The sequence below is a fragment of the Lolium perenne genome, chromosome 4 (assembly GCF_019359855.2).
Source record: "Lolium perenne isolate Kyuss_39 chromosome 4, Kyuss_2.0, whole genome shotgun sequence".
NCBI classification, from domain to species: domain Eukaryota; kingdom Viridiplantae; phylum Streptophyta; class Magnoliopsida; order Poales; family Poaceae; genus Lolium; species Lolium perenne.
In genome coordinates, this window is record NC_067247.2 from 396469681 (window position 1) to 396494531 (window position 24851).

Here is a 24851-nt window from a genome sequence, read left to right on the forward strand (position 1 = left end):
GAGTGAAAGCTCTAAGCTTGGGGATGCCCCGGTGGTTCACCCCTGCATATATCAAGAAGACTCAAGCGTCTAAGCTTGGGGATGCCCAAGGCATCCCCTTCTTCATCGACAATATTATCAGGTTCCTCCCCTGAAACTATATTTTTATTCCATCACATCTTATGTACTTTGCTTGGAGCGTCGGTTTGTTTTTGTTTTTGTTTTGTTTGAATAAAATGGATCCTAGCATTCTTTGTGTGGGAGAGAGACACGCTCCGCTGTAGCATATGGACAAGTATGTCCTTAGGCTTTACTCATTGTATTCATGGCGAAGTTTCTTCTTCGTTAAATTGTTATATGGTTGGAATTGGAAAATGATACATGTAGTAATTGCTAAAATGTCTTGGATAATGTGATACTTGGCAATTGTTGTGCTCATGTTTAAGCTCTTGCATCATATGCTTTGCACCTATTAATGAAGAAATACATAGAGCATGCTAAAATTTGGTTTGCATATTTGGTCTCTCTAAGGTCTAGATAATTTCTAGTATTGAGTTTGAACAACAAGGAAGACGGTGTAGAGTCTTATAATGTTTTCAATATGTCTTTTATGTGAGTTTTGCTGCACCGCTTCATCCTTGTGTTTGTTTCAAATAGCCTTGCTAGCCTAAACCTTGTATCGAGAAGGAATACTTCTCATGCATCCCAAATACTTGAGCCAACCACTATGCCATTTGTGTCCATCATACCTACCTACTACATGGTATTTCTCCGCCATTCCAAAGTAAATTGCTTGAGTGCTACCTTTAAATTTCCATTCTCTACCTTTACAATATATAGCTCATGGGACGAATAGCTTAAAAACTATTGTGGTATTGAATATGTACTTATGCACTTTATCTCTTATTAAGTTGCTCGTTGTGCGATAACCATGTTCACTGGGGACGCCATCAACTACTCTTTGTTGAATTTCATGTGAGTTGCTATGCATGTTTGTCTTGTCTGAAGTAAGAGCGATCTACCACCTTATGGTTAGAGCGTGCATATTGTTAGAGAAGAACATTGGGCCGCTAACTAAAGCCATGATCCATGGTGGAAGTTTCAGTTTTGGACATACATCCTCAATCTCTTATGAGAAAATTAATTGTTGCTACATGCTTATGCATAAAAGAGGAGTCCATTATCTGTTGTCTATGTTGTCCCGGTATGGATGTCTAAGTTGAGAATAATCAATAGCGAGAAATCCGATGCGAGCTTTCTCCTTAGACCTTTGTACAGGCGGCATAGAGATACCCCTTTGTGACACTTGGTTAAAACATGTGCATTGCGATGATCCCGGTAGTCCAAGCTAATTAGGACAAGGTGCGGGCACTATTAGTATACTATGCATGAGGCTTGCAACTTGTAAGATATAATTTACATGATACATATGCTTTATTACTACCGTTGACAAAATTGTTTCTTGTTTTCAAAATCAAAGCTCTAGCACAAATATAGCAATCGATGCTTTCCTCTTTGAAGGACCATTCTTTTACTTTTATTGTTGAGTCAGTTCACCTATTTCTCTCCACCTCAAGAAGCAAACACTTGTGTGAACTGTGCATTGATTCCTACATATTTGCATATTGCACTTGTTATATTACTCTATGTTGACAATATCCATGAGATATACATGTTACAAGTTGAAAGCAACCGCTGAAACTTGATCTTCCTTTGTGTTGCTTCAATGCTTCTACTATGAATTATTGCTTTTTTGAGTTAACTCTTATGCAAGACTTATTGATGCTTGTCTTGAAGTACTATTCATGAAAAGTCTTTGCTATATGATTCAGTTGTTTACTCATGTCATATACATTGTTTTGATCGCTGCATTCACTACATATGCTTACAAATAGTATGATCAAAATTATGATGGCATGTCACTCCAGAAATTATCTTTGTTTATCGTTTACCTGCTAGGGACGAGCAGGAACTAAGCTTGGGGATGTTGATACGTCTCCGACGTACCGATAATTTCTTATGTTCCATGCCACATTATTGATGATATCTACATGTTTTGTGCACACTTTATGTCATATTTGTGCATTTTCTGGAACTAACCTATTAACAAGATGCCGAAGTGCCGGTTGCTGTTTTCTGCTGTTTTTGGTTTCAGAAATCCTAGTATGGAAATATTCTCGGAATTGGACGAAATCAACGCCCAGGGTCCTATTTTGCCACGAAGCTTCCAGAAGACCGAAGAGGAGACGAAGTGGGGCCACGAGGTGGCCAAACCATAGGGCGGCGCGGCCCAAGCCCTGGCCGCGCCGACCTATGGTGTGGGCCCCTCGTGACGCCCCTCGACCTGCCCTTCCGCCTACAAATAGCCTTCGTCGCGAAACCCCCAGTACCGAGAGCCACGATACGGAAAACCTTCCAGAGACGCCGCCGCCGCCAATCCCATCTCGGGGGATTCAGGAGATCGCCTCCGGCACCCTGCCGGAGAGGGGAATCATCTCCCGGAGGACTCTACGCCGCCATGGTCGCCTCCGGAGTGATGTGTGAGTAGTCTACCCCTGGACTATGGGTCCATAGCAGTAGCTAGATGGTTGTCTTCTCCTCATTGTGCTTAATTGTCGGGTCTTGTGAGCTGCCGAACATGATCAAGATCATCTATCTGTAATTCTATATGTTGTGTTTGTTGGGATCCGATGAATAGAGAATACTATGTTATGTTGATTATCAATTTATATCTATGTGTTGTTTATGATCTTGCATGCTCTCCGTTACTAGTAGATGCTCTGGCCAAGTAGATGCTTGTAACTCCAAGAGGGAGTATTTATGCTCGATAGTGGGTTCATGTCTCCGTGAATCTGGGGGAGTGACAGAAACCTCTAAGATTATGGATGTGTTGTTGCCACTAGGGATAAAACATTGGTGCTATGTTCGAGGATGTAGTTACTGATTACATTACGCGCAATACTTAATGCAATTGTCTGTTGTTAGCAACTTAATGTTTGGAGGGGGTTCGGATGATAACCTGAAGGTGGACTTTTTAGGCATAGATGCATGCTGGATAGCGGTCTATGTACTTTGTCGTAATGCCCAATTAAATCTCACTATACTCATCATAATATGTATGTGCATGGTCATGCCCTCTCTATTTGTCAATTGCCCAACTGTAATTTGTTCACCCAACATGCTGTTTATCTTATGGGAGAGACACCTCTAGTGAACTGTGGACCCCGGTCCAATTCTCTATACTGAAATACAATCTACTGCAATACTGTTCTACTATTTTCTGCAAACAATCATCTTCCACACTATACATCTAATCCTTTGTTACAGCAAGCCGGTGAGATTGACAACCTCGCTGTTTCGTTGGGGCAAAGTACTTGGTTTGTGTTGTGCAGGTTCCACGTTGGCGCCGGAATCTCTGGTGTTGCGCCGCACTACATCTCGCCGCCATCAACCTTCAACGTGCTTCTTGACTCCTACTGGTTCGATAAACATTGGTTTCTAACTGAGGGAAACTTACTGCTGTACGCATCACACCTTCCACTTGGGGTTCCCAACGGTCGCGTGCTGTACGCGTGTCAGCAGCGTACATTTTAGGCATCAAGATTTATAGAGATAGATCAAGACGCCTAATAGGGCTTTCGCAGAGTACAAACCTGGACAAGATTCTAAAGAAGTTTAGAATGGATGAAAGCAAGAAAGAGTTCTTGCCTATGCAGGTAAGGTCTTGAGTAAGACTCAAGGTCCGGCTACGGCAGAAGATAGAGAGAGGATGAGCAAGATTCCCTATGCCTCGGCAGTAGGCTCTATCATGTATGCCATGTTGTGTACTAGACCGGATATCGCACATGATGTTAGCTTGACCAGCAGATATCAGAGTGATCCAGGAATGCAACACTGGACAGCGGTCAAGAATATCCTGAAGTACTTGAAAAGGACTAAGGATATGTTTCTTTGTTATGGCGGTGACCAAGAGCTCGTTGTAACCAGTTACACCGATGCAAGTTGGAACACTGATTCTGATGACTCTAAGTCTCAGTCTAGGTACGTGTTTATACTGAATGGAGTTGCAGTAAGCTGGATGAGTTCCAAGCAGTGCACGATGGCGAAGTCTTCAACTGAATCTGAATACATCGCGGCTTCGGAGGCTTCATCAGAAGCGGTATGGATGAAGATGTTCATTGTTGAGCTTGGTGTGGTTCCTAGTGCATTGGACCCGTTAGTCATCTATTGTGACAAGACGGGTGCCATCGCCAATGCAAAGGAACCAAGGTCACACAAGAAGCTAAAGCATATCAAGTTGCGTTTTCATTCGATTCGCGAGTACATCGAAGATGGTGAAGTAGAGATTTGCAAAGTGCACACAGATCTGAATGTGGCAGATCCGTTGACTAAAGCTCTCCCTAGGGCAAAGCATGACCAATGCCAGAATGCCATGGGTGTTATGTACCTTACAATGTAATCTAGATTATTGACTCTAGTGCAAGTGGGAGACTGTTGGAGATATGCCCAAGTGGCAATAATAAAGTGGTTATTATAATCTTTGTGTTTATGATAAATGTTTACATACCATGCTATAATTGTATTAACCGAAACATTGATACATATGTGTTATGTAAACAACAAGAAGTCCCTAGTAAGCCTCTTGTATAACTAGCTTGTTGATTAATGGATGATCATGGTTTCGTGATCATGAACATTGGATGCTATTAGTAACAAGGTTATGTCATTAATTGAATGATATAATGGACACACACCCAAATAAGCGTAGCATAAGATCAAGTCATTAAGTTCAATTTGTTATAAGCTTTCGATACATAGTTGCCTAAGTCCTTCGACCATGAGATCATGTAAATCACTTACATCGGAAGGGTACTTTGATTACATAAAATGCCATTGCGTAAATGGGTGGTCATAAAGATGGGATTAAGTATTCGGAAAGTGTGAGTTGAGGCATATGGATCAATAGTGGGATTTATCCATCCTGATGACGGAGAGATACACTCTGGGCCCTCTCGGTGGCACGTCGTCTGATTCGCTTGAAAGCATGTGATTAAGATCACAAGAGATGATATACCACGGTACGAGTAAAGAGTACTTGTCGGTAACGAGGTTGAACAAGGTATGGAGATACCGATGATCGAACCTCGGACAAGTAAACTATCGCGTGACAAAAGGAATCGGTATCGTATGTAAATGGTTCAATCGATCACTAAGTTATCTTTGAATATGTGGGAGCCATTATGGATCTCCAGATCCCGCTATTGGTTATTGCTCGGAGAGGAGTCTCGACCATGTCAGCATAGTTCGCGAACTGTAGGGTGACGCGCTTAAGGTTCGATGTCGCATAAGTAGATTTGAATATGGTATGGAGACAAAGTTTGTTCGGAGTCACGGATGGGATCCAGGACGTCACGAGGAGGTCCGGAATAGTCCGGAGAATAAGATTCATATAAGGGAAGTTGATTTCTAGGTTTCGGAAAAGTTCAGGATTTTTCCGGTGGATGACCGGGAAGGTTCTGGGGTCCCACCAGTGGGCCCACGACCCTAGGAGGCCTAGCATGGGCCAAGGGGTGCTCCCTAGCCTAATGGGCCAGGGGCACATGCCCCTCAAGGCCCAGCCGGCCAACCCCTAGGGTTTCCCTAGGGGGGATCAACTTGGGGGGGAAGAATCCCTCTTCCCCCCACTTGGCCGCCGCCCCCCTAACCCTAGATGGGAAAGGGAGCCACGCCACCGACCTGGCCCCCTATATAAAGAGGGGAGGGGGTGGCCGTCACCATATCTATCATTGCCTCCTCCTCTGGACGCCTCTCTCCTCCACCACATGCTGCTCCGGCTTAGGCGAAGCCCTACAGCTTTTCTTCCTCCATCACCACCACCACGCCGTCGTGCTGCTGGATTTTGGAGGAGATCTTCTACACCTCTGCTGCCCGCTGGAACGGGGAGAGGAAGGGCTTCATCGACACCGTACGCGTGACCGAGTACGAAAGTGTTGCCGGATTGCAGCACCGGGGACGATCGTCTACACCAACAACGAGATTAATCTCGTAGGCTTTGGAATATTCGAGGGTTAGTCTCATATCCATCTCGTTGCTCCGATCTTGTAGATTAGATCTTGGATTTTCCATAGATTAGATCTTGGATTTATTCGTCTTTGCGGTAGGAAAAATTTTGTTTTCCATGCAACGAACCCTTCAGTGCATTGTACTTTTCAATAGTGCCATTGAGCCTAAGCTTTTCCTTGAACACCCACTTCATCCTAGGTTTGCACCCATAAGGACGATCAGTAACCTTCCAAGTTCCATTAGCAAAGATGGAATCCATCTCGCTACGGACAACTTCTTTCCAGTAGTCAGCATCGTGAGATGCATAGGCTTCTGAAATAGAAGTAGGAATATCATCCATGAGGTACACAATAAAATCATGACCAAAGGATTTTGCAGTCCTCTATCTCTTGCTCCTTTTGAGAGCTTCATTGTCGTCCTCCACGGGATTATCACAGTGTTCTATCGCAGTGGTAGGTTCAGGAATTGTAACTAACTCCCGACTTTATGAACTAGGCTTTTGGTCCAAGCTTGCGCTTCTTGGGTATTGGCACATTCACTTTGATCAAACAACTCCAAGTAAGTAAGTAGGAGAGTTTCAGCCTTTTCCTTTCCCATTCCTCAAACAGAGTAATGGTTTTGTTCTTTGTGGGAACGTGGTTTAGGACATGACACGCGGTCATTGTCGCCTCCCGCCACCATACCATGGATAGACCCGATTTATCTAACATGGCATTAACCAAATCAGTTAGAGTATGGTTCTTCCTTCCGGCCACCCCATTAGACTAAGGTGAGCAGGGAGGCATCCTCTCATGTATAATACCGTGCTCCGCACAAAACGAATCAAACTCATTGGAAAAATACTCTCCACCACGATCAGATCTAAGCCGTTTAATCTTTCTATCAAATTGGTTTTCTGCTTCAACTTTATAGATTTTGAAGTTATTAAAAGCTTGATCTTTCGATTTCAGAAGATACACATAACGGTATCGAGTGGAGTCATCAATTAAGGTCATGAAGTATATTTTTTCAGCTTTTGTCAACTCGCCATTCATTTCACAAAGATCTGAATGTATGAGCTCCAGTGGTGACAAATCTCTTACCTCAGCAGTCTTGTGAGACTTGCGAGGTTGCTTAGCTTGCATACACACTTGACATTTGGAGCTCTTGACAGTAGTAAATTTTGGAATTAAATTCATATTGGCTAGGCGTGTCATGCACCCAAAATTAATATGACAAAGTCGTGAATGCCAAATATTGGACTCACTATCATTGCAAACATGATTAATAATTTGAGTACATAAGTCTGATAAGGATAAGCGGAACAAGCCTCCGCACTCACAACCTTTTCCAACAAATTGTCCATACTTAGATATTACAACTTTATTGGACTCAAAACCAACTTAAAACCATCTCGACATAAAAGTGATCCGCTGACATGAAGGAGGAAGCTTGGCAATAATGCCACCTACCACAAACTTGTCTGGAAAGGTACACTTAAACTTCTCAAGTGCTTTGGCAAGTAAATATATCTCACGAGCTTGCTTAACAATGGAGCGCTCACCAGTCATCTTATAGTCATAGTATTGCTCCATGGCATAAAACTCAGTTCCAGCATCTGAGACCCCAAATTTGGGCTCGAGTGCATCCCATGCATCCTTACCATGCTCAAAATTTATGTACGGGTCAACAATGTTGTCCGCCAGAATAGTGGAGAGGGCCGCCTTAAACATGGCATCAAATTTCTTGTAAGCTTCCTCCTGAGCAGGAGAAGATCACCCTCAGGTTTGCCAAGAAGGGCACTATCGCAGTTCAGGTTTTGAAACCAGAGAAGTGCCCTCGTGCGCCACCTCTTATAGTGCGAACCATGAAAGAGAGGCGGCCTAGTAGCAGCGATAATGCCACTTGAATTCATTTGCCTATAATCAAGTTTATGGATTGTTGAATATATAAGGAAATTATCATATAAATTAATCCGAACTAATACTTGACAAATTATGACTACATAAATAGCAGATGGCTAATCATGCAGATCAACAGAATAGATGAGCAGATAACATCTAGAGAAGATAAACCTACCGCATCTACTCCAAACAGCAATACTAGAAACTTTAGCAAGATCTGAAACAAGAAGGACATATATATGTACCGTCCAGCGTTGGCAGCAACAACGGCAGCATCGATGTTGGCGGCAGCAGCAGTATCCTAGTTGTTGTCGTCCATGTTGAAGTTGCCGAAGAGGTTGTCGATGTCCGGGAAGAAGTCATCATTCGGGAACTCTTCGTCGGATGACGTCGTATTGCCATTAGTCGCGTGTAAGTGCTCCCCAAAAATCCGATTGCCCCTCACCCGAACAAGTCTACGAGAGGCAGGGTTCCGTAGGCCTACTGTGTCCCGCCGCTCGGTGCACGCCGAAGGACGGGATGAGGCAGTGGCGCAATGTACTGGAAAGAGGCAGTCGCATATGGTGTCTCGTAAGGGTTATGGTTCACGGCCGCGTTTATATAATGCAATTTGGGAAGGTCGTGGGGCGCATCCCACATCCGAGTTGGCATAGCCACTATCCAGAAAAACCAGAATGAGACGGCTGCGTTAACGCGTCCATTAATGACTTAAACAACACTATTTTTGAAGCAAGTGAACGGGCTAATGCAGGCTTTAACGCTAGTTATTCAAACTCAAACTTTCTACACAACAAACTACACACTTAGAACTTCTCTATTTGCTTCAGCTGTCGACTTTGAATTGAAGGTATTATTTTGAATGAAACTGCTTGTAATTAATCACACGATTAATTTCCTTAACAACAAAAATAAGCTCGTTTTGGCGAGTTTCCGGCAAACCGTGTGACGAGATGTGGCGAGGCAAGGTGAGTGGCGGAGGAGGAGGAGTGCGCGAGGGATCTCTCTCTTCTCACTCACTTACAAGAACTAGAACAACCCACTGATACGTCTCCGACGTATCGATAATTTCTTATGTTCCATGCCACATTATTGATGATATCTACATGTTTTATGCATACTTTATGTCATATTTATGCATTTTCCGGCACTAACCTATTAACGAGATGCCGAAGAACCAGTTGCTATTTTCTGCTGTTTTTGGTTTCAGAAATCCTAGTAAGGAAATATTCTCGGAATTGGACGAAATCAACGCCCAGGGGCCTATTTTTCCACGAAGCTTCCAGAAGTCCGAGGGAGAGACGAAGTGGGGCCACGGGGCGCCGCCACACTAGGGCGGCATGGCCCAGGGGGGGCCGCGCGGCCCTAGCGTGTGGGGCCCCCGTGACGCCTCCTGACCTGCCCTTCCGCCTACTTAAGGTCTTCGTCGCGAAACCCCCAGTACCGAGAGCCACGATACGGAAAACCTTCCAGAGACGCCGCCGCCTCCAATCCCATCTCGGGGGATTCAGGAGATCGCCTCCGGCACCCTGCCGGAGAGGGGAATCATCTCCCGGAGGACTCTTCACCGCCATGGTCGCCTCCGGAGTGATGAGTGAGTAGTTCACCCCTGGACTATGGGTCCATAGCAGTAGCTAGATGGTCGTCTTCTCCTAATTGTGCTTCATTGTTGGATCTTGTGAGCTGCCTAACATGATCAAGATCATCTATCTGTAATGCTATATGTTGTGTTTGTTGGGATCCGATGAATAGAGAATACTATGCTATGTTGATTATCAATCTATTATCTATGTGTTGTTTATGATCTTGCATGCTCTCCGTTATTAGTAGGGGCTCTGGCCAAGTTTTTGCTAGTAACTCCGAGAGGGAGTATTTATGCTCGATAGTAGGTTCATGCCTCCATTTAATCTGGGACAGTGACAGAAAGTTCTAAGGTTGTGGATGTGATGTTGCCACTAGGGATAAAACATCGATGCTATGTCTAAGGATGTAGTTGTTGATTACATTACGCACCATACTTAATGCAATTGTCTGTTGTTTGCAACTTAATACTGGAAGGGGTTCGGAGGATAACCTGAAGGTGGACTTTTTAGGCATAGATGCATGCTGGATAGCGGTCTATGTACTTTGTCGTAATGCCCAATTAAATCTCACAATACTCATCATATCATGTATGTGCATGGTCATGCCCTCTTTATTTGTCAATTGCCCAACTGTAATTTGTTCACCCAACATGCTTATTCTTATCGGAGAGACGCCTCTAGTGAACTGTGGACCCCGGTCCATTCTTTTACATCGAATACAATCTACTGCAATACTTGTTCTACTGTTTTGTGCAAACAATCATCATCCACACTATACATCTAATCCTTTGTTACAGCAAGCCGGTGAGATTGACAACCTCACTGTCACGTTGGGGCAAAGTAATTTGGTTGTGTTGTCCAGGTTCCACGTTGGCGCCGGAATCCCTGGTGTTGCACCGCACTACACTTCGCCGCCATCAACCTTCAACGTGCTTCTTGACTCCTACTGGTTCGATAAACCTTGGTTTCTAACTGAGGGAAACTTACTGTTGTACGCATCACACCTTCCACTTGGGGTTCCCAACGGTCGCGTGCTGTACGCGTGTCACCCACCTTATATATACCACTCTAATTTTTTCCTAACTAGCAATGTGATCCTACAGCTCTGGAGAAAGATAATGGTTGCTTGGAGGTGATTGCGCTGCTACAGCTTAATGGATACATGTTTCGTTTCAGTCGAGAGTCAGTGGGGTTTCAGCCAGATCCTCGGTTCCGGCCTTTTTTTGGAAGGACGGAGGGGATGATGATGGTTCGCACGGCTTTGAGGAGGAGAGGTATGATGAGGCCACAGCTGATGTGGCGCCTGAGACCGCTAGTATGGATGTTGATGGACAGGCTCCGACACATACTGCTGGCACTTCGGCGGTTCCATCTGCGCAGGTGGCTTTGACTCCTTTCAACCACTCACCGATGACGGACAGAGGTCGTCAGATTGTGGCCCGTGCTAGAGCTCAGCATCCACACTTGGTCGCTTCTACCCCGACGCCTACACGGGATCCTTCACCTTCCAGAGTTTGGACTTTCATGCAAGCGGGGACCTCCGTCTACGCCTTCTACTGCACCCCAGGCAGCCTTGGGGCAGCAGCCGAAGACGGTGGTACAGCCACCTCCCTCGGCCTCGGCGCGCCAGGACGGGCGGCCAGGGGATTCGACGCCGCCTACGCTGCCATCGCAGCTGCTTGCGGAGGCACCTTGCACGCAGGTGTCGGTAGTGCTGCAGCCCGCCACGTCGCTTCAGCAGACCGCCTCGTCATCGCTGGAGTGGCTCGCCACGCAGCAGCCGGACGCGGCGACCCAGGCCATGGCGTCGCTGCTGCGACCCGCGGGGCAGACGGCCTTGCAGCAGCCGGCCATAGGGCCGGTTCTCACACCGGCCTTGCAGCAGCCGGCCGTGTCGCCATCTTCATCAAGCTCGCGGTCTTCGGAGGATGACGCGTCTCGCCGTGGTGTGGAGCCGCGCCACCCTGCTGCGGGACTGCAGACCCTGGGAGCCTCGCCGTGTCTGACGGCTGGATCTTTGGAGGTCGTGGTTCAGCCTACTTCGTCGCCGTCGCCCCCTGCGTTGGGGAGCTCGCCAAGGGCTGGCATGATACAGGGGGCTGCAACACCTTCTACCCCTGTATCGACGGCTCTTTCTACTTCACCAACATCTTCTTCTTCACCGGCTGGGGCCCCATCGCGCTCGACTTCTCCATCGCCGGTCTCCTCCCTGCAGCAGCCGCCACCCACGGTCCCTCCTCCTGGTGTTCAGCCGACGGTGAGGCGGAGTGGGAGGTCGCTCTTGCGGCGGATGGGGCGGGGGCGACGGATGAGGACGCCTTGCAGAGAGCCATGCGGCGTAAGGCTGAGAAGAACCTCGACACGGTAGGTACTAAACAACCGTCCAAGTCTTTTGTTTCTTTTTCAGATACTCGTATTTCTTCAAATTTGAGTAGCATAGGGGTTAATATGGGTAGTCGGTCTGATGAGATTTCAGTTTCGACCAATGTGTTGAGACATACGGAGCTTGACCATCTAACGGTTGTTCCGAATGTCTCCACTGGGCCTGAAACAACAGTACTAGACGATGAGGAAGAGGATGACATCCTAGATGGTCAGCTTCTCTCGGCTATTATTGGTAATATTTCAGAAGTCGATTTAGAAAACGTGGAGCTTAGCTCTGAGCTACAAGCTTCTTAACGTGGTTCTCGATCGTCGGCTGGAAAGAAATCTCGTAGATATAGCAAGAATACTAAATCTAAAATAGTTTCTCGATGAATGGCATGTTTCGGCATAGCAGAGGTCTTGGTGACTTGGTTAAGCATTCCCACATTGCCGATGGTTGTAGAGATTATGATTTAGATTTCATTGCTATATCGGAGACGGGTAGGCGAAATTTCACACAAAGTTTTCTTGACCGACTGTCTGGCGGGATTAACTTTCAGTAGTTTTCTCGCCCGCCTCGTGGTAGGTCCGGTGGCATTTTACTTGGCGTCCGTATAGACAACATGACTGTCTTAGCTAGTTCTGATGGAGAGTATCACATTAAGCTCGACATCCAGAATAAACCAGACGGTTTCACGTGGAGTCTGGTTGTTGTGTATGGTGCCGCCCAGGATGCTTTTAAGGCTGACTTTTTACGTGAGTTGGTAAATCTTACAAAAGATAATCCTTATCCGATTTTAATCGGAGGCGATTTTAATTTGTTGAGATTTCCTCATGAGAAAAGTAAAGGCCGTTTCGATGGACATTGGCCTTTCTTGTTCAACGCTGTCATTGATAGCCTTGATTTAAGAGAAGTGTTTATGTCCGGTCGACAGTTTACTTGGGCCAACAGCTTGCCTGAACCCACATACGAGAAACTAGATCGTGTTGATGGATACCGAATGGGAAAATAAATACCCTATGGTGTCAGTCCGTGCACTAGAACGTATTGAAAAAGTGTCTGACCATCCTCCCATCCTCCTAACTACTGGGAATCCCCGTCCTGTTTGTAAACGGCCGTTCAAATTTGAACTTGGCTGGCTACATCGAGAGGGATTTCATGATATGGTTAAGAAGGTTTGGGAGAGACCGGTCGGGGGGCAGCTCTCCAATTTTGAGATGGAATAATAAGATGCGGACAATGCGCAAACATCTCTCTGGTTGGGCTGCCCATACGGCTGGTATCCTTAAAAAAAAGAAGGTTCGCTTATCAAATGTAATTGATGAGCTTGAGGCTGTTGCGGAAGTTAGACCGTTGTCTACGCAAGAGATTGAACCTAAAAATCAATCAAATGCGCAGATGGCGAGTCTTCTTCGCGAGGAGGAACTCAAATGGTATCAACGCTCCAAAGCTCAATTCATATTGGAAGGAGATTCAAATACGTGATATTTCCATGGCTTAGCCAATGGGAGACATCGGAAAAAACGTATTCACTCTCTTATTCAAGATGAAGGGTTGATTGAAGGCCATGAGCAACTCAAATCTTACATTACTAATTATTATAAAGGTCTGTTTGGTCCTCCGGAGGAAAGCACCTTCTCTCTTAATGAGGACTTCACGGATGATATACCCCAAGTTTATATGGAATAAAATGGTCTACTAACTGCACCTTATACTGAGGAAGAGGTTCAGAAGGCAATTTTCCAAATGGAATGCAACAAAGCACTGGGTCCTGATAGTTTTCCAGCGGAGCTTTATCAAACTTTCTGGGATACGATTAAATCGGACCTTCTAGCTTTGTTCAGTGACCTACACATTGGACAACTAGAATTATTTCATCTAAATTTTGGTGAAGTGATCTTGTTACCGAAAGTTAATGAGGCAGAAAGGATTCAACAATATAGACCTATTTGCCTCTTAAATGTAAGTTTCAAGATTTTCACGAAAATGGCCACCATTAGACTTAATACGGTTGCGGATCATGTTGTCCAGCCATCACAGACAGCCTTTATGCAAGGAAGGAACATCCTTGATGGAGTGGCGGTCTTGCATGAGACGGTACATGAGATGCATTCTAAGAAATTAAATGGGGTTATTTTAAAACTAGATTTTGAAAAGGCGTATGATAAAGTCAAGTGGTCTTTCCTACAGCAGACACTCAGGATGAAAGGTTTTTCTCCAGAGTGGCATGCTCTAATAAATAATTTTGTGTATGGAGGTAGTGTCGCAATCCGGGTTAATGATGACACCGGCCACTATTTCCAAACACGAAAAGGGTTACGCCAAGGGGATCCGTTATCACCGATATTGTTTAACATTGTAGCGGATATGCTGGCTATACTCATAGAGCGGGCCAAGACTGATGGCCAGATTGAAGGAGTGATTCCACATCTGGTTAATGGTGGTTTATCTATACTTCAATATGCCGACGATAAAATCTGAAATTAATTTTGGCGGCTTTTGAGCAGTTTTCAGGATTGAAAATCAATTTCCATAAAAGCGAATTGTTCTGTTTCGGTGATGCCCAAAATGATACGGCTCTGTATATAGAGTCGTTTGGTTGCGGGCAAGGCCAATTTCCTATTCGTTATTTGGGTATTCCGATTCATTATCGGAGACTTACAATCGCGGAATGGAAATTAGTAGAAGAAAGATTACAAAAACGCCTTAGTAGCTGGAAAGGTAAATTGTTGTCCCTGGGAGGAAGATTGGTAATCATTAATTCGGTACTCACAAATATGGTACTGTATATGTTATCATTCTTCATCCTACCGAAAAGAATTCTGCATAAACTCGATTACTATCGATCCAGATTCTTTTGGCAAGGGGACAGCGAGAAAAAGAAATATCGACTGGTTAAGTGGAGTATAGTTTGTAGTCCCAAAGATCAAGGAGGGCTTGGAGTTCATGACCTGAAGGTCAATAATTCAGCTCTACTGGGTAAATGGCTGTTTAAGCTACTTACTGAGGATGGGACTTGGCAAACTATTCTTCGGAGAAAGTATATCGGTTCGAAGACATTATCCCAAGTGGTTTGGAAACCTAGGGATTCTCACTTCTGGGCTGGTCTTATGGCGACAAGAAATGTATTTTTTCGCCATGGTACTTTCTCAATCAGGAATGGAGCACAGATACGGTTCTGGGAAGATGCTTGGCTAGACAATGCACCCTTAAGTGAACAGTATCCTGCTCTGTATAGGATTGCTCGTCGCCAAGGTGATACCATTGCTACTGTAATGGCTACCTCACCTCCGAATGTGACGTTCAGACGGGTTTTACTTGGACAAAGACTTGTAGCATGGAATACTGATACGTCCAAAACGTATCTACTTTCCCGAACACTTTTGCTATTGTTTTGCCTCTAATTTGTGTATTTTGGATACAACTAACACGGACTAACGCTGTTTTCAGCAGAATTGCTCTGGTGTCTTGTTTTTGTGCAGAAATTTAACTTTCGGGAAAATCCTCGGAATTTATACCAAAGGGCCTATTTTACCAGAAGAATCACGAAGCAAGAAGGGCAGTCCTGGGGGAGGCCCAGGGCCCCCAGACGCTAGGCCGGCGCGGCCTGGAGGGGGGCGCGCCGCCCTAGCGTGTGGCCCCCTCGGCTGCCCTCTGACGCCCTCCTCTGGACTACTTAAAGGTTTCGATCTAAAAACGCGAGGACGGAAGTCGAAGTCGCCAGAAACCCTCCAGAACGCCGCCACATCGCGAAACTCCGTCTCGGGACCAGAAACTCCGTTCTGGCACTTCGCCGGGACGGGGAATTGGAGGAGATCATCGCCATCATCACCACCGACGCCTCTCCATCGACCAACCATGTTTCCCCCATCCATGTGTGAGTAATTCCCCCGCTGTAGGCTGAAGAGGATGGTAGGGATTGTATGAGATTGGTCATGTAATAGCAATGTTGAGAAAATCGCTTATCGGGTTCAACTCGGTCGGCTGACGATTAGCGATTAATAGGCAAATCGGACGATTAATCGGGCGATAAATGAGTTAATCGGACGATAAATGAATTTATCGGCTAATCGGTGACCACTGAATAGGGATTAATCGGGCGATTAATCGTTGAATCGGACGATTTTTTAAACAGTGTGTAATAGCATAAGATTGTTAGGGCATAGTGCCTAGTGTCCGTAATTGGTACTTTGATGATATTGTTGCAACTTGTTATGCTTAATGCTTGTCACTAGGGCCCGAGTGCCATGATCTCAGATCTGAACATGTTATTGTTTCATGATGATATGCATTGTTTTATGATCTTACCTGCAAGTTGTATACACATGTCGCTGTCCGGAACCCGAGGCCCCGAAGTGACAGAAATCGGGACAACCGGAAGGGAAGGTGGTGATGTGAGGATCACATGTGTTCACAGAATGTTAATACTTTGCTCCGGTACTTTATTAAAAGGAGTACCTTAATATCCAGTAGATTCCCTAGAGGCCCGGCTGCCACCGGCTGGTAGGACAAAAGATGTTGTGCAAGTTTCTCATTGCGAGCACGTACGACTATATACGGAACACATGCCTATGGATTGCTTAGTACTTGGACACCGTTTTATTATTATCTGCAAATGCCCTGCTTTGATTGTTACATGAGTTTCTCTCATCCATGCAACGCCCGTCATCCATCCCTGTGCCTACAGTATTTTAATCCTGTTGTTTACTATAATCACTACGGATGTCTCTGTCACACTACTGCTGTTATTTCACTACTGCTACTGCTATAAAACTATTACTACTGATAAACTCTTGCGAGCAAGTCTGTTGCCAGGTGCAGCTGAACTGACAACTCCGCTGTTAAGGCTTTCAAGTATTCTTTGTCTCCCCTTGTGTCGAATCAATAAATTGGGTTTTACTTCCCGCGAAGACTGTTGCGATCCCCTATACTTATGGGTCATCAAATACCCTAATTCACGGCTCGGAGATATTCATTTATCGCCTGAACCAGAAGAATTTAGATGGAACCTTCATGTAGATTGGTACTTTTTCCGTAAAATCTTTCTACCATGCGATCCTTCTTTCTGATTTACCAGTTAATAGCAATAAGAAGATTTGGAAGATGAAGATACCATTAAAAATTAAAATTTTTGGATGGTATCTTCGTTGTGGGGTTACTCTCACCAAAGACAATCTTGTTAAGCGGAATTGGCATGGAAGTACACGGTGCGTTTTTTGTCATCAGGACGAAACAATCAAACACTTATTCTTCCAGTGCCAGTTCGCGAGATCTATATGGTCAGTCATCCAAGTAGCGTCTACCCTGTATCCTCCGACTAGTGTCGCCAATGTCTTTGGCAATTGGCTTCATGGTATCGATTCAAGGTTTAAGTTATTTCTTAGGGTGGGGGAGCTAGCAGTTATCTGGGCACTTTGGCTATGTAGAAATGACAAGATCTTTAATGACAAAAATTGTTCTTTGTTGCAGGTCATCTACAGATGTACAGGTATTCTCCGTTCATGGTTACCTCTTCAGCGAGTGAAGAAACGAGACCTATTTACGGAGGTCTGTACAAGGTTGGAGGCTACGGCGAGGGATACTTTTTCCCTACATGGGTGGCAGCATAGTCTACGGATAGATGTCCCACCTACACCTTAGGCGTTATATGATTCATCGTTCCGATATGTATCTCGCCTAGTTTTTATTATTTATCATTTTGGACTCGAGACAACAAAACGGATGTGTGCATCCTGGTTATGCAGATGCTGGATGTAATTGCTTCTAAAAGTAATAAAACATCCTTTATCGAAGAAAAAAAAGCAATGTGGAACTAAACTTTCAAATTTTGTATTGGGACATGAGCTAGGACCCAAAGCCAAATTCCAACAGAAGGTTGGGCTGGTGGAAGAGGGCAGTTGAGAGCCGGACTCGCCGGAGTTGGGGATGAAGAAGTGGAGATGTTGCTGTCGAAAGTGGCGGTCGACCGCCAGCTAGTTACGCCCTATTGTTACACAGAAGTTACCGGTTTTAGATGGTTCTTGGAAACCGGAAACGTGTCGCTGAAAAACTGAAGGAACCGGCCGGAAGTGAAACTCTACGTGACCACGCCTCCGCCTTTATAGGATCATCAGGTACACGAGACGCCGCCAAGCAAACTCCACAAAGACCTTTAGCTTGCACGCACCCCGTCGTCCGTCGATCTCCCGCTAACTACCCGGCGCGCCTGGCGTCATCAGCAGAGGACCGGCGCTCAAGGACTTGCCCGGTGAGTCACCCCCAAAATTTCTACGTACCTGCTCAGTGTGATCTTAGGATTAGCCAACTGAAAAATACCAAAATCTTGCATGTTGTATTCCTATCTGGAAGGAGCAAAGACAACTGCTGTATTGGATTCTTGAATTAGAAGTCTTTTTTTTTGAATTAGAAGTCTTAGTCTAGAACGGATTTGCTATTACTATCTCAACTCGTTTATCTTTGTTTCCCGTTCCCTGTAACGAACTTCGTTGTTTCGATCTGTTAATTTTTAATGAAACTGGGTTAGCCTGGTCGAAATCTGTGTAAAGTCTACTTTTGTTTTTGAAACATTGCGAGAGATGCACGGACATGGTATTTTGGCTCATAAGTTCAAAAGCAACTATCATAAAAAAAAATATTTTAAATATATTTCAATATGCTAAAATGTCCGAAAAAATCATGGTGCCCAGACATATATGCGGCCACTAGGAAAGATATACTACTCTTAAGTCATTAAGTGTTCGATGCTTTCTTCCTCATTCTGTGTATTCTTAAGGAATCGTGTCATAAAACACATTCTGGTTGCTCCTCTTGGTCACTCATTTAGTCCCGTGTAGTGTCAACCTCCCGGAACACCCATGTTATTCCCGTGGAACATGTTCATTGGTGGGACTAGCTGCTACGTACAGTGTAGTATATTACAAAACATTGATTTTTGGTGCTCGTTTCAGATGCAGAATCTTGCTAAGAAACTCAGATCTTTTTTCTACAAGCAGCCCGAGGATGGAAGCACCTTGGCTGACAGTACCCTTCGTCTCAGCGAAAGGATGGAGATTTCTGTGGAGGCCCTCAACGGAAACATCATCACCCTCCAGGTGGATCCATCTGATACCATCAATGCCGTCAAGGCAAAGATTCAGGATCATCATTGCCTTATCTTTGGCCGGAAACAACTAGAGGACAGCTCTACTTTGGCTGATTATGGCATCCAGGATGGCTCCACTCTTAAACTTCTTCCGCGCCCCCAAGAAAGGATGGGAATTCACATCAGCCCACTGGGAGATTATTTCTATGTTAAGAGCTCAGATACTATTGACACTCTCAAGGCGAAGATTGAATATGAGTATGCCATTCACCCGGACCAGCAGCACCTCACCTTTAACCAGAACATGCTGGAGGGAGGCCGTACGTTGGCCTACTATGATATTCGGAACGGATCCACTCTCGACTTTGCCCTCCGGCACCGATCGGGACTGATGCAGATCTTCATCAAGAATCTTACAGGAAAGACCTTGGCGCTCATGGTTGAGAGCTCAGATACTGTCTATAGTGTCAAGGAGAAGATTCAGCAGGTTGATGGCATTGACCCTGCAGTCCTGCGCATCATCTATGCCGGGACGCAACTCGAGGATCACCGGACTCTGGCGGACTACAACATCGAGAAAGAGTCCACTCTTCATCTTGCCCTCCGTCTCTTGTCTTGTAGTAAATGTCCAGGAAATTGACAATGCCAAGAGTGCGCGTTAATTTTTTTTTCTTCAAAATGAGGAATGCTCCACCTCCGCATCAATAGATGCACACAGCCATTTGTTAAAAATAGGGAGTGTCTAACCATCATCTAGCTGATTTTGCAATTGGGCATAAGTCAGATTTTGACTATAGTAGTACTCATTTTCTCATTCTTCCTCGCTACATTCCTCGTTCCGATCAGTTTTCACAGGGAAAAAACAATCTGTTTATTGTCTATGTCCAGTTTTTTCCCTGATTTTTCCTAGTCGTGACTAACCCCATCTCCCGATCAATTCAGCCTTCTTTCGAGTCTGTTAAAGAAAAACATGGACTAAAAGTAGCCAATATGGGCCACATCTAGTTATTTTTGTTCCTTAAACACGAATAGGGGAACTGGGCCTCCTATTTCTGGTCACGTTCTATCAACTGCCTTCACGTCAGCATTCTCTGTTCTTCCTCCTCACGCAAAGACGGCAGCATCTAGCAGCGAGAGCTACCACACAAGAAATACGAGACAAAGATCAATATAGAGAGAGGGGCAACCAAGAAATAGATCCATACAAACCTTTGGATTCGTACACTCTCTACACATGAGTGTCACCCCACACCTCTTCTCCAGTTCTCCTTTTCATTACCTATCTCTACATATGTCCTGATCAAGCATGTAGCTTCTCCCATTTGTCTTGATCTGCACAAAAAAATGGTCGACGGTATTAGGTTAAAACTGAAATATATGAGAAACTAAAACATCAGTACAGGTATTCATACAGATGAGAGCAAAATACTAAGAAAATTTGGTTAAACTGACAAAATGATAAACTGAGTGCTTCCAATTAGTTGTATGCGGGTCGGGCTGCTGCCACGAAGCATGCCAATCGTAAGATGGTGGCATGACTTCCTTGGTCTCGGAATACCGCTATCGATCTGCCGTTGCAGCTTGATCCTTAGGTATGGTGGAAATCTGGGTGGCGTGGCATCATCTTCAGCCGCCTAGTCGAGGGATAGACAGAGAAGAGATTTTGCATAATTTGGAAATCATAATGAAGAAAAACAAAAGCAAGAGAGAATGAACAAGACTAAGGAACAATAAACAGAGATAAGGACAGAGAAAAACTGAGAGAATTAAGACACACTGAAGAAATTAAGAACAAATGCTGAGAACATTAGGCTATAACTACTGATAGGAGTGAGCCGAGGTCAAAATCAGCCAACCCATCAGAAAAAAACACCGGAAAACCTGGGTGGTGTGGCATCCTCATAATAGCCATGGTCGTCGCCATCTTCTTCGGTGTAGTCGAGGGGGCACATGATGAACATAAAAGTACAAAATGATAGGACTAAGGATAGAGCAAATAAAACAAAAGCTGAGGAAAAGAAACCGAGAAAATGAGGACATAGAGTAACTAAGAGACAGGAGCTCTGAAAATAGTGGAAATCGCATGGAATAGATCCAAAAGAAGCGTGAATAACTCCTCATTCTCTTAGCTCCATAGCATGTTTCTTCGAAAAGTGCAAAAATATAAATCATTGAACTATTCTCTTTTACGCAACCAAATTTGTTGCATATTGTCTAGGCTCACTCATGTAGTCATGCCAAGAACAACATCTAACACAAATAGTCATGTAAGAATCTGAATATTGAATAGCACTGATAGCCACATGAGTATTTGGAGTTCAGTAGGTTGCACCAAAAAGAATTGCAAAGTAGCACAAGAACTATAGCATCAGACACCACAATCAGGGAATCATGCGTGATGCATCTAGCTACCGTGTGGAATTCATGGACCCTGAATCGTGAACTACAGAGGGTTTCTTTTGAGGCATGCCAGCACCCAGAAAGAAGTGAGCTCGGGCCTGCACCTAGCAGGATAGTACCAAGGGCGAGGGGGTCTCAAAAGCAATTCACACTGATATAAAACTGAACACTCACACTTATAATAATGAGAACATAAAAGTACGAAATGATAGGACCAAGGATATAGCAAATAAAACAAAACAAAAAACTCAGCATGAATAGATGAGGAAAGAGAGTAACTAAGAGTAAGAGAGAAACTGAGATACTAAGAAACATAGAGTAACTGAGAAAAATGCTGAAAAAAAGAGTGGGAGGGAGGGAGAAAATAAAAAAAAGTCTAAACTGAAGAAATGACTGGGAGAAAAAAAGAGGCTTATCTAACAATGAACACTAACACTTAGCATAGAAGAAATAAGATAAAAAAATAATAATGAGATGACTGAAAACTAAAGTTGAGAACAAACAATCATCTAAAACTGAACACTCACACTCACACTCACTCTCTCGTTTTCGGAGAAGGACTGGGCAAAGAGGACTAACAAAAATGAGCAAGTTAAGAAAATCAATGAATAAAGAAAAATAATGAAGACCGAAGAAAAAGCTAAACACTAACGATGAACAATGAAGAAAATGAAAAGTGTAAATAAGAGAAAAAAAGGACAAAGATAAAAGAAGGATCGAGCATAGATAAGGGCTGAAGATCAAGCAGACTGAGGTGTGAGAACTAAAGAATGAAGAATGATAACTGAGAGAAATTAAGATAAACCGAAGATAAGGAAAGATGAATGATGCGACTAAATAAAAGATAAATCGAATACATTAAGAACAAAGAGACATTAAGATAGAATGAATAAAAATAAAGAGAACACTGAAAAAAAATACTGAGAGATAGAGAGGGCAGAACAATCAAGAAAAGAGAAATGAAATGATAATGATAGGACTATTGAAAAAATAAAAAATTATAAGAAACAAGGAGGACTGAACAAAAGATTGAGTAAGAGAAACTGAGAAAATATGAATGATATAAATGAGAGTCTGAACTAAAAATAGGATGAGATTAAATCAGGCATGTAACTTTTTTCGACAGCGACTCAAGCATGTTACATTGGTAGTGACAAGGGCATTATGGCATAGACCACGACCAGACACATTATTTTCAGATAATAGGAGAATTAAACGCCCATTTTGTACAACCAAAAATGTAAACAAGCCAAATATTATGCGGAGTTAGAGCTATGTGATGCTGTAAAGGTTATGGTAAATCTGCCAGAGCAACCTCATTGCAGCACTGGATATAATGGACAGTCAAAAATAATATATAAAAATAATGCACATGCAAGAGTAAATGGAGACTGATATAATATAAGAGACTTTATGTTCAAACACTTTACCTGCTATGTGATTTTTTGCCGATTGAAAAGCAATATTGCACTGCAGATTGATTCGAGGATATACTCGCAAAGCTTTCCAACAACACTTGTTATCCAAGATGATTTCTTCACACAAGTATGCAGAAACCACAAACCACTGTCGGAAAAAAGGGAAATTTCACTTAAGAAAAAGAAAAATATAACTGACATTGTTATAATATTCTTGCAATATGGTTTCACATACACTGGGTTGCTTCTTTGAGGTCTAACAGATCCTGTAACATATGAAAAACGATTATGATCAGGTAATTCCTCACTCATAAACCCTTACAACTAGAATAATCAGAAAACACTAAAAAAGGTTTGCTGACCAAAAATACTAATTGCTGAAAATGCAAGTTTCGGCTCTTGATTCCAATAAAAAAGAAGGATTAATGACTCTACATACTCTCTGATAATATCACAAATGAGAGTGTGCAAACAAAAGAAGTCCAATTAATCTTCAGGGTAAAATGGGTGAGGTTAAAAATTACAAAAGAATGCAGGTTTCAGCTCTTGATTCCAATACAACAAGAAGAATTGATGTCTCTCATTACTCTCGGATAATATCACAAGTGACAAATGAGTGGAAACAAAAAAAAGTTCAGTTAATCTTGAGGGTGCAATGGGTGAGATTAAAAATTGTATTCGTTGTGAAACAACCTCAAGGGAATGAACAATGAAGAAAAAAGATAGGACTAAAGTAATTATAACACTGTTTTCATATTTGCACATAGGCAGGACACCAATCAAGGACCATCTTCTACATCACTAGGAGAAGATGATGATAATCCATGTTAATGCTTGATAAATAACTAGTACTTCGGATAAAGAATTGCACTAAGGACACCATATGTACTAGCAAAACAAATATATGCCCCGTTAGGATTTGTAACATTACCCTGGTGAATGAAGCTACAACGCATCATATTGTCTACTGCATATTAAATGTCGTAGTCTGTTGACAAACTTAATGCAGCCTGCTTAATTCCCACAGCTAACAATGGCAAGCTACGGCAAGTGCACTACATCATCTAGCTATGGTAGCCAAGACAGATACCATCCACCAGATCCTCACTAGGCAGTTACTGAATGGATGGATGGATACACAGAATCAGCTTTAGACCAATAAAACCTGCAGTTCTACAGTTACTACACGCTTCAGTAATTCAGTTTGATACGCTGCTGTTACCACTTGCACACACCTCAGCCAGGACACCAAATCCTGGTCATCGGTTACAGCAGAAAAAGAGGTGACAGTAACATATGCTGGATTTGGAACCTAGCAAATTGGGGAAAAATAGGGGAACCCCACCAAAACGAATCCCTCCGAGAGTGCCCTTTCAGTGTAACATGGCTGCCATCTATGAATTCGAGATTCCTCAAGGTAAACAGCGCCAACCAGTATCCAAATCCGCGAGAGTAAGCAGATGATAATACGCCTCACTGAATGACAAGCGGCGCACACGGTGAGCATACGAGAAAATAAATCTGACGCGCTTGATAACGAGCGGCGCGGTGACTTACAGATATTGAGATTTGAGGGAGCAGAACAGAAACGAATCAGCCGAGCCATCACGCCGGCGGCAACAACTCCTATCGGCTCCCCTGTCGGCGGCAGCTTCCCAATGGGACAACCTTCCCCTCGACCCTTCGCGTAGCTTGGCTATCCCAGAAAGAGTGAAATGCATTGGCAGTCCCAGAAGTTACAGACGATGTCCAAAATGATCCCTAAACTCAGAAAACGCCTCAAAACAGTCCGATAAGTTGTCCTCAATATTCACATACGGTCCCAGGTACGTATAAGAGGTGACGTGGCAATGAAAGTGGCGCCCCGGGCAGCCGCGCGTGATTCCACTTCTCTTTCATCCTAGAATGAATTTGGGTCTGTTTGGTAGAGACCTCTTTTTTGCATGGGTTTAAAAGAAAAAATGGATCGTTTAGTTGACTGGACAAAACCGGATATTTAAATCAATGCTGGAACATGTTTGGAGGAACACCTAAATCGCCCGGTTATACCGGACCTGTCCCGTTGTTGCCTCCTTATCCACT

At 43.9% G+C, this 24851-nt stretch overlaps 1 protein-coding gene and 1 long non-coding RNA gene across 9 annotated transcripts in view; one reads left to right on the top strand and one right to left on the bottom strand.

Annotated features, from left to right (window-relative positions):
- The window catches only part of LOC127348256 (polyubiquitin-like), a 192636-nt gene extending 173045 nt beyond the window's left edge, over positions 1–19591 (top strand). Inside the window, exons 3-4 of one of the 2 annotated variants that reach the window (XM_071819572.1) lie at positions 18907–18994; positions 19193–19591. In XM_071819572.1, coding sequence (XP_071675673.1) covers positions 18907–18994; positions 19193–19591 — 487 coding nt within the window. Of the gene's footprint in view, positions 1–18906 lie in introns of both variants that reach the window. The other variant, XM_071819571.1, reaches the window with a different exon arrangement.
- LOC127297629 (uncharacterized) lies at positions 17689–24516 on the bottom strand. Of its 7 annotated transcripts, none has more exons than XR_011744207.1 (5): positions 24327–24516; positions 23005–24245; positions 22782–22917; positions 20161–20585; positions 17689–18145 (listed from the first exon to the last, which is right to left on the bottom strand). It is a non-coding gene; the product is annotated as an uncharacterized lncRNA (long non-coding RNA). The 7 variants fall into 7 exon arrangements; XR_011744206.1 differs by lacking the exon at positions 17689–18145 and adding an exon at positions 19781–20088 and having other exon boundaries at positions 20161–20283; XR_011744205.1 differs by lacking the exon at positions 17689–18145 and adding an exon at positions 19781–20088.
- Between the last annotated feature and the right edge of the window lie 335 nt (positions 24517–24851).